The sequence below is a fragment of the Leucoraja erinacea genome, chromosome 7 (assembly GCF_028641065.1).
Source record: "Leucoraja erinacea ecotype New England chromosome 7, Leri_hhj_1, whole genome shotgun sequence".
Classification (NCBI taxonomy): domain Eukaryota; kingdom Metazoa; phylum Chordata; class Chondrichthyes; order Rajiformes; family Rajidae; genus Leucoraja; species Leucoraja erinaceus.
The window spans coordinates 50,734,889-50,747,743 of NC_073383.1; the positions used below are offsets into that span (position 1 = coordinate 50,734,889).

At 41.0% G+C, this 12,855-nt stretch overlaps 1 protein-coding gene across 1 annotated transcript in view; it reads left to right on the forward strand.

Moving 5' to 3' along the window:
• LOC129699005 (uncharacterized) overlaps positions 1 to 12,855 on the forward strand; it is a 35,438-nt gene that overhangs the window by 4,738 nt on the left and 17,845 nt on the right. The window contains exons 2-4 of the mRNA XM_055638563.1: positions 5 to 226; positions 2,386 to 2,455; positions 5,457 to 6,020. Coding sequence (XP_055494538.1) covers positions 116 to 226; positions 2,386 to 2,455; positions 5,457 to 6,020 — 745 coding nt within the window. The 5' untranslated portion in view covers positions 5 to 115. The remainder of the gene's footprint in view (positions 1 to 4; positions 227 to 2,385; positions 2,456 to 5,456; positions 6,021 to 12,855) is intronic.

Sequence of the window (12,855 nt, forward strand, 5' to 3'; positions counted from 1 at the left end):
AAAGTTTTTGAGGACGGTTATTTGTAAATGTTTGGAGCTTGCAAAAGAAGATGGTATTAATTCAATTGCATTTCCTGCAACAAATGATGCAGAATTAGGACTCAGTCCAAGAAAAATGGCAAAGCTTTTCACTGAAGAAATGATGAATTTCATTGAAATGAACTTACAACGCGAGCTAGCTACTGTTTTTGTTGTGCTTCATCACGAAGAAACTGAAATGTATGAGGTAATGGACAATTAAACCAATCTAATGACATGTTTCACTTTGATAATTAATAACTCATATTACATGACTCGAGGTAAGTTATTTAATGCCATATAATTATGGGAAAACTATGCTGAAATTGGTATTGATTTGTTCTTGTCACATGTACTGACATACATTAAAATGTTTTTTTTTGTATGCTATCCAGACAAATAATACTACACATGAGTACAATCAGGCCATACACAAGTACCATAGCTAATGTAAAGTGAAAAATAAGAGTGTATTTCTATTTAGAATCCATCCAGCAGTACACGTACAGAGCGCAAGTGTTCAGCGAAATGGTCACCAAGTCTATGTAGTATCCTGTCGCTGTAAAGGAGACCACGTCGGGGTCACCAAATGCATTCTGCCGAGAGCTTAGGTTCTCCCAGTCACTAACTATTTTAACTCCCCTTTCCATTCCAACACTGAGCTTTCTGTCCTAGGCCTCCAATATCAGAGTGAGGCCATATGCAAACTGGAGGAATAACACCTCATTATCTGCTTAGGCAGCTTACAACCTAACGGTATGAACATTAAATTCTCGAAATTTAGGTAACTAACGTACAAACAACCCTTTTACATCTCCTTCCCCTTTTCCCCTCTGTGCCCCACCTGGACTCAAACCCATTTCTCACCTTTCCCCTCTCCTTCCACCTATATTTCTTCATCTGATTTCGCAATTCGCACGTTATCTATCCTTATCTCACATTTCTCTTTTCGTCTCTGGCCTTTATGGACAATAGGTGCAGGAGTAGGCCATTCGGTCCATCGTGCCAGCAACGCCATTCACTGTGATCATGGCTGATCATCCACACTCTGCCCCGTTCCTGCCTTTTCCCCATATCCCATGACTTCGCTATCTTTAAGAGCTTTATCCAACTCTCTCTTGAAAGCATACAGAGAACTGGCCTCCTCTGCCTTCTGAGGCAGAGAATTCCACAGATTCACAACCCTCTGTGAAAACGTTTTTCCTCATCTCCATTCTAAATGGCTTACCCCTTATTCTTAAACTGTGGACCCTGGTTCTGGACATCCCCAACATGTTTCCTGCGTCTTGCGTGTCCAAACCTTAATAATCTTATATGTTTCAATAAGATCCCCTCTCGTCCTTCTAAATTCCAGAGTATACAAGCCCAGCCGCTCTATTCTATCAGCATATGACAGTCCCGGCATCCCGGGAATTAACCTTGTGAAACTACGCAGCACAACCTCAATAGGAATTATCCAACCATCAGCCTATGAAACCCCACCCTCATCACTGGATTTACCTATCACTTGCCTGTCCTGTCCCTTCTCTCTCTTTCAGCTTTTTCTACCCCACCCCCCAATCTGTCTAGAGAAGGGTTCTGATCAGGGTTCTCTTTATCCCTGCCTTCCATCTCATCAAGCTCAAAATTCAATCAATCAATCTCGTAATTTCCTCAAATTCAACATAATGCCATCATCAGAGATCTCTTGCTATTCCCACCCCGATCAGCATTTTGAGACAACCAGTCCTTTTTACATTCCTTGGATCATTCCTCTGCCACAATACTTTCTTGTATTGTCTCCAACTACTTCCACTTTCACAAGGAGATTGATCATTTGTAGCTTTTCTTTTGAAGATGGCTGTGATTAATTGACTTTTTTTTTCCTTTGGAACCAGCACATTCTGCTCAGGGTAGAGTTTTATAGTTTTAAAGTTAGAAGTCATTGAGGATATATGTAAACAGCAAAAGAAAGGGGGCTCATGGTGGAAGAGAACATTTTTTTGCAGATTTTTAAATCTGCAAAAAATATTAGCTCTTTTTGCAGCTAATTATGCAATGCATTAATACGCAGTGTTATCTTTACTGTTGCAACTCCATTTCGTATTGGCTTTGGTAAATCAGCATTGCCGTCACCAATGTTATATCAAATCACAAGCCACCATTTTGCATTCCTCCGGTATATTTGGTTAACAAATACGTTACTCAATTTACCAGACAATCTAGTTTACAAAATTGTGTACAGACAATTTGTACAGTGCTAAAGTAATTGTGATGTGGAGTTAACTTTCATTGCCATGGTAGTAAAGGCGCATGTAAAAGCTTTCCCAGTTATTGTTTTGGATCAAAGTAAAGTGCTAGAAACAATTTTGTTTTATTTCTGTACAGGCATTTCTGCAGATATTCGCTGAATATAAACGAGAATCTGAAGAAAAAGGAAATCTTCCAGTAATAACTGGTAAGTTATCAGAGTAGGAAAAACATGAATGCTAGAAATTGGATATATTTTGCACTTAAATTGGTACCAAATTATAAATTAACCTGAGGGAAAGAGAAAAGAAGAGAGCTGCAATCTCTCCCTCCTTTTGATATCCAATAAGAAAGGAAATCTGGTCAATGAAATTAACAGGTGTTGAAACAAATGACAGTGGGAGCCAAGTTAATTAGCATTTTGCCAAATTGGTACCAATTAATATGTAGTAAAAACAAGACCCAATGTGCTGGTGTAACTCGGTGGGTGAAGCAGCATCACTGGGGAACACTGATGGGCAATATTTCAGGTCAGGACCTTTCTTCAGACTTCTTCGGTTTGAAGAAGGGTCCTGCCCAGCACGACACCTATCCATGTTCTCCAAAGATGCTGCCTGACCTGCTGAATTATTTCAGCATTTCAGTGGCAATTGCAAGGAGTAAAAACAATCTAAAAGTGTAAAACTTGTCAGGTCAGATAACATAATTGGAGGAAATGGACAGACAACATTTTGTGTTGGGACCCTTCTTCAGACTGACAGATTAGGGGGTGGAAAGAGGTTTGGGGGTGGGGCAAAGCCTGGCAAGTAATGTGGGATGATTAGCAGATGGGTGGAGTAACTGAATGGTAAGCGGGAGGGAAGAGTGCAGGGGAAGGGGGTGGGGGGGGGGTAGCGGTAAAAGAGAAATATAGGACTTGGGGATGGGAGGTGAAAACGTGTGGGAGGGGATAGGAGTGAGGTGGTGGGAGAAGTGAATGCACAGCGGAGGGCTGCGGGAAGGGGAAAGAGAGAGAGGTAGAGGGGTATTACTTGAAATTGGAGGATTGATATTAAACACATTATGGATGTCTGTTCAAACATAGATGGTTAACAAAAGGCCAAATACAATGGGGCTGAAATAAGTAAAAATAATGCTGCTCAGATGGTATCTGAAGCTAGAACTGTATTAAGAAGGATTTCACTAGCCATTACTCAGAGTTTCTATGTTGGATAATCTGACTTCTTTCTTTGTCACTGGTTGTGCTACTCAGTTAGTGGGTGGAGTACAGTGGTATTAAGAAAGACCAAGTGCACTGATTTCATCCTCTTGGATTAATGTCAGACAATCTTGTGAACCTGTTAATTTCAATGAGATTACTGACCTTGAGTAGAAAGGTAAGTGAAGGTAAGCGGTTTAATTATTTTTCTTTACGTTAAATGTTTTTTGATGAATTTCTAGAAATCTAGTTTTAGTTAAACATTTTTATTGTTCAAATAAAATATATTAGCCTATTGGCTTTTAAAGATGTTGCCAAGTTAGAAAGGGTACAGAGAAGATTTACGAGGATGTTGTCGGGACTCGAGGGTCTGAGCTATAAGGAGAGGTTGAGCAGGCTGGGAATCTATTCCTTGGAGTGTGGGAGGATGAGATTACAGAGGTGTATAAAATCATGGGAGGAATAGATTGGGTAGGCTCACAGAGTCTCTTGCCAACAGTAGGGGAATCAAGAACCAGAAGACATAGGTTTAAGGTGAAAGGGAAAAGATTCAATAGGAATCTGAGGGGTAACTTTTTCACACAAAGGGTGGCGGGTGTATGGAACGAGCTGCCAAAGGAGGTAATTGAGGCAGAGACTATCGCAACATTTAAAGTACAATTAGACATGTATATCAAATGAGAGCAGGTGACACGTGCAGACAGGACATATGTTTGGTGTGGGCAGGTTGGACCAAAGGGCTTGATTCCACACGTCCCTGATTATATATATATTTTTAAGTTTAAAGGCCTTTAACAGAAGTGAGTTGGCAGAGGGGCATTCTGAAGTAGGGCCTTAGGACTGCCTAGGCTCTGTTGCTATTCATGTACTGCATGGTATGACTCTTCATTAAGGAGGATCAGCATTGTTTCCTGATTGGATTAGTATGGTTGGCAGACTGAGTGGATGGACAATATGATCTGTCTGATAATTTCAGGTTATCATTCATGCCTACTATATTCTGTTGTGCTGAAGCAAAGCAAGAATTTTATTGTCCTATCTGTGACACATGGCAATAAACTCTCTTGAATCTTGAATCATTAGGATCGATAGACTGTAGTGAATTTGAGAAGTTCTAAGCAATTTTAGAGGTAGAGAAAGGACAAAGGCACGCAAAAAAACGAGTCTGTGAGAATTTAATGATCATAGGTGTGATGGAGCAGGGGAAAAGGGTGGAAGTTGGTTTGGCAAATGAACATGAAATGGGTCTACAGAAAATGGAAATGCAAATTGAAGAATTACCAGTAGCTGAGACGGCGTTCTGGCGGCGGCGACCTGAATCCGGGGCTCGGCCGCAGGCCAGAGGACGACATCGTCGGGAGCTCGCAGGTCATAGGCTGGTGCCTGTTTTCCGGAGCTCCCGTGGCAACAGCTGCGTCCGCTGGACTGGAGGGCGGCAGCTTCGACCACCCCCGGGCCGCGGAGCTTGAACCGCGGGACTGACTTACCATCGCCCGGTGGGGTATCGCCTCAGCGCAGAGGGAGAAGAGGAGGGAAGAGACAGTAACTCTAAGACTTTTGCCTCCATCACAGTGAGGAGGTGCTTGGTGAACTCACTGTGGTGGATGTTAATTTGTGTTTATTGGGTGTTGTTATTATTACGTATGGCTGCAGGCAACAACATTTCGTTCAGACCGAAAGGTCTGAATGACAAATAAAGGATTCAATTCAATTCAATAGCTGCTAGGTAGAACAAATGAACATTTTGTGCTTCTGACTGACAGATTCTAATGTGCCCCTACTAATGGCAACATTCTTCAAACCTATGCAGAGCTTCATTGGAACCGTGCAGCCAATTGGACCTAGAGATGGGAGTGGAATCTTATTTGAATTAAAGAATTAAAGATGAATTTTAAGCATATTTTAGGCTTTTTTAGTCATTGGTTAATTTAAGAAACAGAGTCAAAATGTTTTTCCATTTTCGCTTGATTTAAAATCTCTGCTGTTTTGTGGTGTACTTTTTTTAATACAGATTCAATACCTTTCACACTTGAGCAGGAAGAAAGAACTGAACGTTTCATTAAGCTTTGTGGTAAAGATTACCCTATTCTGGAATGTGCACAATTTTGGATTAATAATACCGTTCTATCATATCAAGAACATGTGAATATAGAAAATAAATCCATCATGTACTTCTCAGAATCTGAACATGAAATCTTGTCAGCCCTTCAAAATAAAGATCAGATAACCACGGCAGAAACAGTAAATGAAGCGAGTGCATGTATTGAACTAAGTGGACCTCACTTTGAGATTTTGCATACAGCTCTCCAAATAGAAATCTTTCTTTGCACTCTGCAGGAAAAAATGGTACATTTGGGAGAAACTCAACTTCTGCAGGCTCTAGTACAGTGGAATTATTCAACAGGAGATCAGCCATTTCAATATAATGACAATAACAACTTTCTTTTAGAAAAGGCTTTCAGAGATCATAAAAAAATATGTTTTCTGGAAGTGAACGATACTAATCAGACAATATATTTGCAAAGACTTTTGGGACTGGATGATCGAAGGGATGAATTTCAGATTGAAAGAGTTGGTGAGTACACTAGGTACTTTATTGAAAGTGTAAACCTTTCTTTAATATATTTGATTACTACATCAAGGCTGTGGGCCGAGCATCAAAAATGTGTCTAGAATTTAACTTTCGTGACCCATGTCTCAAAACGACATGAAATTTTCCACAGATTTAGATAAACTATAATTGAGAAGGAAGTCATAACTCATCAGTGCCAAAAGTTGCACATTAATTAATTAGACTAATTAGAAAATGAATCTAAAAAGTAAGCGCCATCTAGTATCCAATCGCATATTACACCATGGGGAGCCTAATTCCATGCTGCGGTCTATATAAGCCAAAGATACTAGAGCGGAGCAAGATAGTCCACTCGACGAAAAAGCCGTAGTAGGTCCTGGGTAATCTTTAGCGCAATTTCCGTACCTGGCTTCCGTCTCCGCTCTAGTATCTTTGCTTTGGTCATGGCGTCTTCATATTGCTATTATTTTACCAAATATCGCACTTTTTTTTTCTCAGCTGCAGGCGATCATTTTGATATTCCTGCCTAGTCTTCCTTATTAACTTTGAATATACAAAATATTGCCATTAGGAAGGAGCTCCAGAAAATCCTGCAGCCACTCAAGCCATCCTCCCGCCCCCCTCCCACGGACACGGACACTGAGTGATCGCCGACCCTCCCCTTTTTTTGTTAAACATCTATTTCTATCGGTGTTTTTTTTTAATTTCCCCCTTACCATTTCCGTACTTTTTCAATAGCTGCCATGACCTGTTTGATGTTACCCTTCGCCCTGCTCCTGTTCTCTGCCCGCACCGATCTGCCGGTCATGCTGTGTGTGTTTGTTTGTCGGAGTTTGAGGGAGAAGGGCCGGTACCAAGAGCGAGCGAACGCGCGGACAGATGGACGAAAGCAACGATCATAGAGCGGAATAGGTGACATTTCGGGTCGAGACCCTTTTCAGACTGAGTCAGGGGAAAGAGGAACAAGAGATATAGACGGTACTTAGGACAAATGAATGGAAGATACGCCCATCTCCCATTTCCCTTTCCCAAGTCTGAAGGGTCTCGACCCGAAATTTCGCCTATTCCATCTGGAAATCGTCCCTGTCCCTCAAGAGCCGAGGTGGATGACCCAAGTAGTGGCCTAACCCCCAGGGACTGCCATAAGGGACATGCCTTTTATGATATATGATAAACCATCATTTATGATAACCAAATAATCAGACAACCAGATATACATATGTGTGACTATTGCATTCTCCATCTATTAACAACAACAAAACAATGGTATTTCTTCCCAGAATCTTATCAAGCTTCCCCAGTATTCGTGGGTGTAAGCTTCATAATTTCCGTCTAATCAGTCATCACCTCCCATGTTTTCGTGGGTGCGAATTCCCTCCATCCGTGTTGTTGCCCATTCTTCCATCCCTTTCCATAGTCAAACCTATAACCTTTAATTCCTGAAAACTTGGGACAAAGCAAGTTACTATTCATGTACTAATGCTTTCCCATACATTCACTGTATATCTGTTCTGTCAATACTATCCCTTTTCCATTTCACTATAACTATCTCTACTATATTCTGCTCTATCACTGTATTACTATTCTGACTTTACTATCCTAGGATTAACACTAATCAGCCCTCTCCGTATTCACACGATGTTATAATATGTAAATCTGATGATGGTTTTTCATATAAATTTCAGCTGGGTTCAGTCCAGATTTCCCTACAGGCGTGACTCTTATTTAAAGCAAACCATGAAGAATGTTTCAATTCAACCAAATTCAGTCTCAGCCTTCAATTTACAATTTTAAGTTTCAGGGTCTGTCTCACCCTTCTCATTCCACAGCTTTGTGGTCATAGAAACATAGAAAATAGGTGCAGGAGGAGGCCATTTGGCCCTTCTAGCCAGCACCACCATCCATTATGATCATGGCTGATCGTCCCCAATCAATAACCCATGACTGGCTTCTCCCCATATCCCTTGATTCCAATAGAAACATAGAAATAACTCAAAAACACAATTCCATTCCAATTTCTGTGGAATTCCCAGCTGTTCGAATTTAATCAATCAATTTCCATATGTGGTCAATTTTATCATAAATCCAATCAAGAATGCTGAATCCAGGAACAATTTCTTTCCACCTTGATAATAGAAGCTGCTTTACTATCAAGGGTTATACAAATTTAGATCCACCGGTCAAATACACCGACTCTGACATCTCAACACCCATTTCTTTATTCCTCCTTCTAATTCATCAGACTTCTGCTCCAGTACCTCTTCCTTAGTATGTTGGCTCGGCTCTCAGTCAATAGGGGTTCTTTCTCATAACTAATTTCCTTTTACCTCTAAGTAACCCTTTCTGGATGTTTAGTATTGATCTTCCAAGGGGAACTCATTATCTATATTTTCAGTCTACCTCATCATTTTATACTACCACCTTACATTTCCAGGGTATGTCTTAATTCCTGATATTCGCTAGGGTCTGTCCCTTTCTTGATAGTAACTAAGTAGTCCCATCCCATCTTCGATTATCCTCCTATGGCTGAGACGAGAAGAATGCCATGTTAACAATCAATTCTCTAATAATTTTTTAAGACTACATCCCATAAGCCCTTTTCAAATCAATTTATTTTTATAACTAAATTTAGGCACAAAGTGAGTATCTTGCCCCAAACCACAGAGGAGTGTCTATTTTCAAATTCAAGTTCAATTCTTCAAATTAGAGCTTGCCCCAATAGTCATCATAGGTTATCTGTATCTTTTAGAAAAAGTTGATGGTGTTATTTTCTTTTTCCTTCACTGGTGTCAAAAGCTAGATTATGTTAAAGTTGGGCACTAGGATAGGGTTCTTCTTCTTCCTTGATGTTAGTTTCAAAGGAGTATGGATACTGAGGAGCAGCCTCCTCTATCTGTTGGCCTTCCCAGGTGTGTCTTAAAGGGACAGGACAGTATAATTTCTTCTTTGTTGTTGGTCGCTGTTACCTGAGCTGTCTTCCGCCCTTTACCTGAGCTGTGTCTTCCGCCCGTTCTCGAGGGTCCGCATACTCATTACCTCACTCCCCAGATAGTAGTATGCTGTCGATTATACTGTCCTGCAGGCACAACTTAATAACAAGTTATTGATCATATTCACAATGGTTTAATGACTCATATCTCTACTCCTACATCTCCTGCACAATTCATCTCTTCTCTCCCTAGTGCCAGTTTAGTTTTCTTTAATTCGTATTCCTTCTGACACCAGCTACTGGGTTCCTTTTCTTACTTTCTTTATTGCCCCTTGATTTCTCTTCCGTTCTGCTATATTCTGTCTTCTCATTGGGCACTCCTTACTCCAATGACCTAATTGTGTACAGTTGTAACAAGCTCCTTGATTTACAAAGTTCTTTGCTCTAAGGGGCTTTCTTGGGCAGGTATGAGATTGTTTACAATTTTCTTTTATGTGATCTTCAGTTTTTACCATGATGGTACATCCAATTAGTTTATTCTGGTAAATTACTTGAGGGGGTTCTAGAGTAGGGGTCATGTCTCCACGTCCACAATTCCTGGACAGGTCAGTAAGTCAGGACTGAGAGAATGGGTTGGTTTGAGTGAATGGTGTAACTTCTTGGTTCCTGACATTCGGGCCAGCTCTCTCTCTATTTTTTCGGGTCCCAGTAGTCTCTTGAATTGAAGGACCTTCTATAATTCCGGGGATCTCGGATATTTCTATATTCTCTAGGATCTCTAATTTCTTTATAATCCTGGAAAGTCTTTCTTTGACCCCTCTCTCTCTCACTCGCTCCCTTGTCGGACAGGCTCGACTCCAGTGTCCCATTCCCCCACAAGTGTAACATAGGCAATATGGTTGGATTTGTTTTACCCCTTAGTTCCATTGGAATGGGTTCTAAATTGGGTGTTATAATTGTAATAATAATCTGGGTAGTCCGTAACTCTAATTTCTCCCATTCCGTTCCTGGCTAACATTTGGGGACTCCATGGTCCTGAGCCAGTGCTTGGTTCTTCCTTCTTGACTATACGTTCAGTTTCTCTTCTAGTTATAGGATAATTTTCCTGTTTCCTACCATCCTTCCAATAGTGCCTCAGAGCTCTGGCCATTTGACTGGCGCGGTTCTCAGACCATTCCCTGTTATCAGTCTTAATTGAGTCTGTTATTGTAGTGGGGAGACAATTTAATAAGATAGCATAATACTGTGGGGAACTTGATCCATTATGATAGTCTAAGTCACCTGATTGGTCCTTATATAATTTTGAAAATCGGTCTAAAAATTCAACTGCTCCTTAACCCTTTTCTGGTTTTATTTCCAGAATTCGTGTTAGATCACTTGGCTTTTGAAACGTGTTTGCAAGGGCCGTTAAAACAGCCTCTTCTCTTGCACTGTCATCCACTAATATGTTTGCCAAGGCTCCATATGTTGGGTGTCCTAGCGCTACTAGAATTTTGGTAATTTTCAGCTGGAGGACTAATTATCTGTCGTATGGTCTCCCACAAATTCCGAGAATCTACATGATATACACGCATTGTGGTTCTCAAATAATCTATAAAAGCAACAGGTGACTTCTTTCTATCAGGGATTCTGTTTAGTACTGCCATTATTTCATGGGGCTTCCACGGAGTATGGACATCTGTGGCACGGGGATCATTCATACTTACTTCCCTGGTCGAATCAGCTGTACCCAGCCCTTCCCTCACTGGGAACTGCCTATGGGATATCTATTCAATTTGTAAACTTTCGGTTACATCAAAATCTATCTCGGTATCTTCAATCACTGTCTCACCCTCAGATGAATCTTCCCATTCGCTAGGGGGCTCCCGATATTGTCCAAATAAATCGTTCCTCTTTCTCACTACTCGTGTAATCTGTCTAGGTTGTGGCTCACAGAAATACTCTGGCTGTTGCACTAGATCTATCATACCTTCCTTTTCTTTAAACCGCTTCGTTCTACTCCGGGTGCCATGAGCTACTGGATGATCTATTAATGGTGGAGTGGATAGGATCGAAGTATCTGGCACCCCAGTATCTGCTGTTGGGAGAATCTGTTCAGATGTAGAATCTGCAGGAGTTGTTATAGATTCTGTAGACCTAAAATATTTATTACGGGCACAAGTCATACAAGATGCGAATGAAGCCTGGGAAACGCAAGAGGAACATGGTGGGAGCTGTGAACTTCCACTAGCGTGAACATTTGTCCATTCTTTCAAATATTCATCTCCTTCCCCCTTGAGGTCAGCACTAACCATCGTATCCCTAAACTTTAAATGTACAGGAACAAGTTTCCTTCCAGGAGATCTGCCTTTTCCCTGTTCCATGTGTTTCCCTTCATCTCCACTCCTGTCCTTCCTTCTGGAGATAGATCTGCTTCACCTTCTTTCAGTTCTATTCCAAATTTGCGATAGCTTTTTCCCAACTAGCCATCCTCTTAACCTCTTTATTCGCCTTCCGTTCCTCATAATATTTTCTCCATAACCCTATTAATTCCTTTGCACTCTCATTATAACTATGCTGCCAAATAATTTGTTCTATGTATTTTACCCCTTTTACTGTTCTAATGCCCCCGCGGCAGCCATAGCTTGTTTCCTAATTTCTTATTTAACGCTCCTGACAAATCTCTTAATTTCTCTGCCTTGTGAGGGAACTCATTGCACATTATTTGCAATGGCCTCCTTTCCTCTTCTGTCATATCCTAAAAGATTTCCCCCTTATCCTTAAACTGTGGCACCTTGTTCTGGACTTCCCCAACATCGGGAACAATCTTCCTGCATCTAGCCTGTCCAACCCCTTAAGAATATTGTAAGTTTCTATAAGACCCCCCTCAATCTTCTAAATTCTAGCGAGGACAAGCCGAGTCTATCCAGTCTTTTTTCATATGAAAGTCCTGACATCCCAGGAATCAAATTCTTCTCCTATCTCCCACAAGTCCACACACTTTCAACCTTACAATTTCCACAATCCCCAGTCATCCAAAGATCAGACTACTCCAGGGAACAATCAAACACCTTCTCGCAGCTTGTTCAATCCTCAATCTAAACACATGGAAATGAGCTCCAAGTAACACTGTACACAGACAATAAACCACACCACTTATTATTATCAGGCACAACCACACTCCTACATAAACCACAATCATTCATTTATTATGAATCACACGCTCTAATAAATCCTCCTCGTGGCGTACTCGGTCACCGTTAATCGCAAACTTGTGTTTGGGGGTCCGTTGAGATCCTGGATGAGCCCCCAATGTAAATAGCTTGTTCTAAGCTTCCCCCCGGTCTAGTTTCAGTTAATAAGATACTGAGTCAAGCACTTGCGCATCTAAACTTTATTTTGGAAAAACATAATAACAGTTCCCCACTACTATACCTAACCACCGCGGTTTCGATCCTTGTAACTGCTTGGCCAAGCTCTCCTAGCCTCGTGCAAGCAGAGACACTCCAAAAGGTAACGCAGTCCTAAGCGTTCTCCCAGAAGATCGACACATGATCTTGTGGGAGCGGTCTTTTATAGGTCCCCAAACCTTGAGGGGTTGAACCATATGGGGTGGTCTCTCTATACAGTCCAATAACAGATATCGATTAACATAGTACATGCTAGACATTTCCCTAACCCAATAATACAGTAACCAATACATTGTATTCAAACAAAGCTTCTGGAAGGAAGCAAACATAGGAACATTTGCCCAGATATTCAAGAAACCCAGACAAGGCTCAATACTTAACCCAATCAAGATCTAGCAAAGTAAAACTTTGCAACAATATTTACAATTTGTATGTCTGGTTTGCATTCACCTAATTTACACCTAATTGTAATAATCTGCAGATGTCCCATTCTTTCCCTGCAACTCTAATCTAAGCTCTA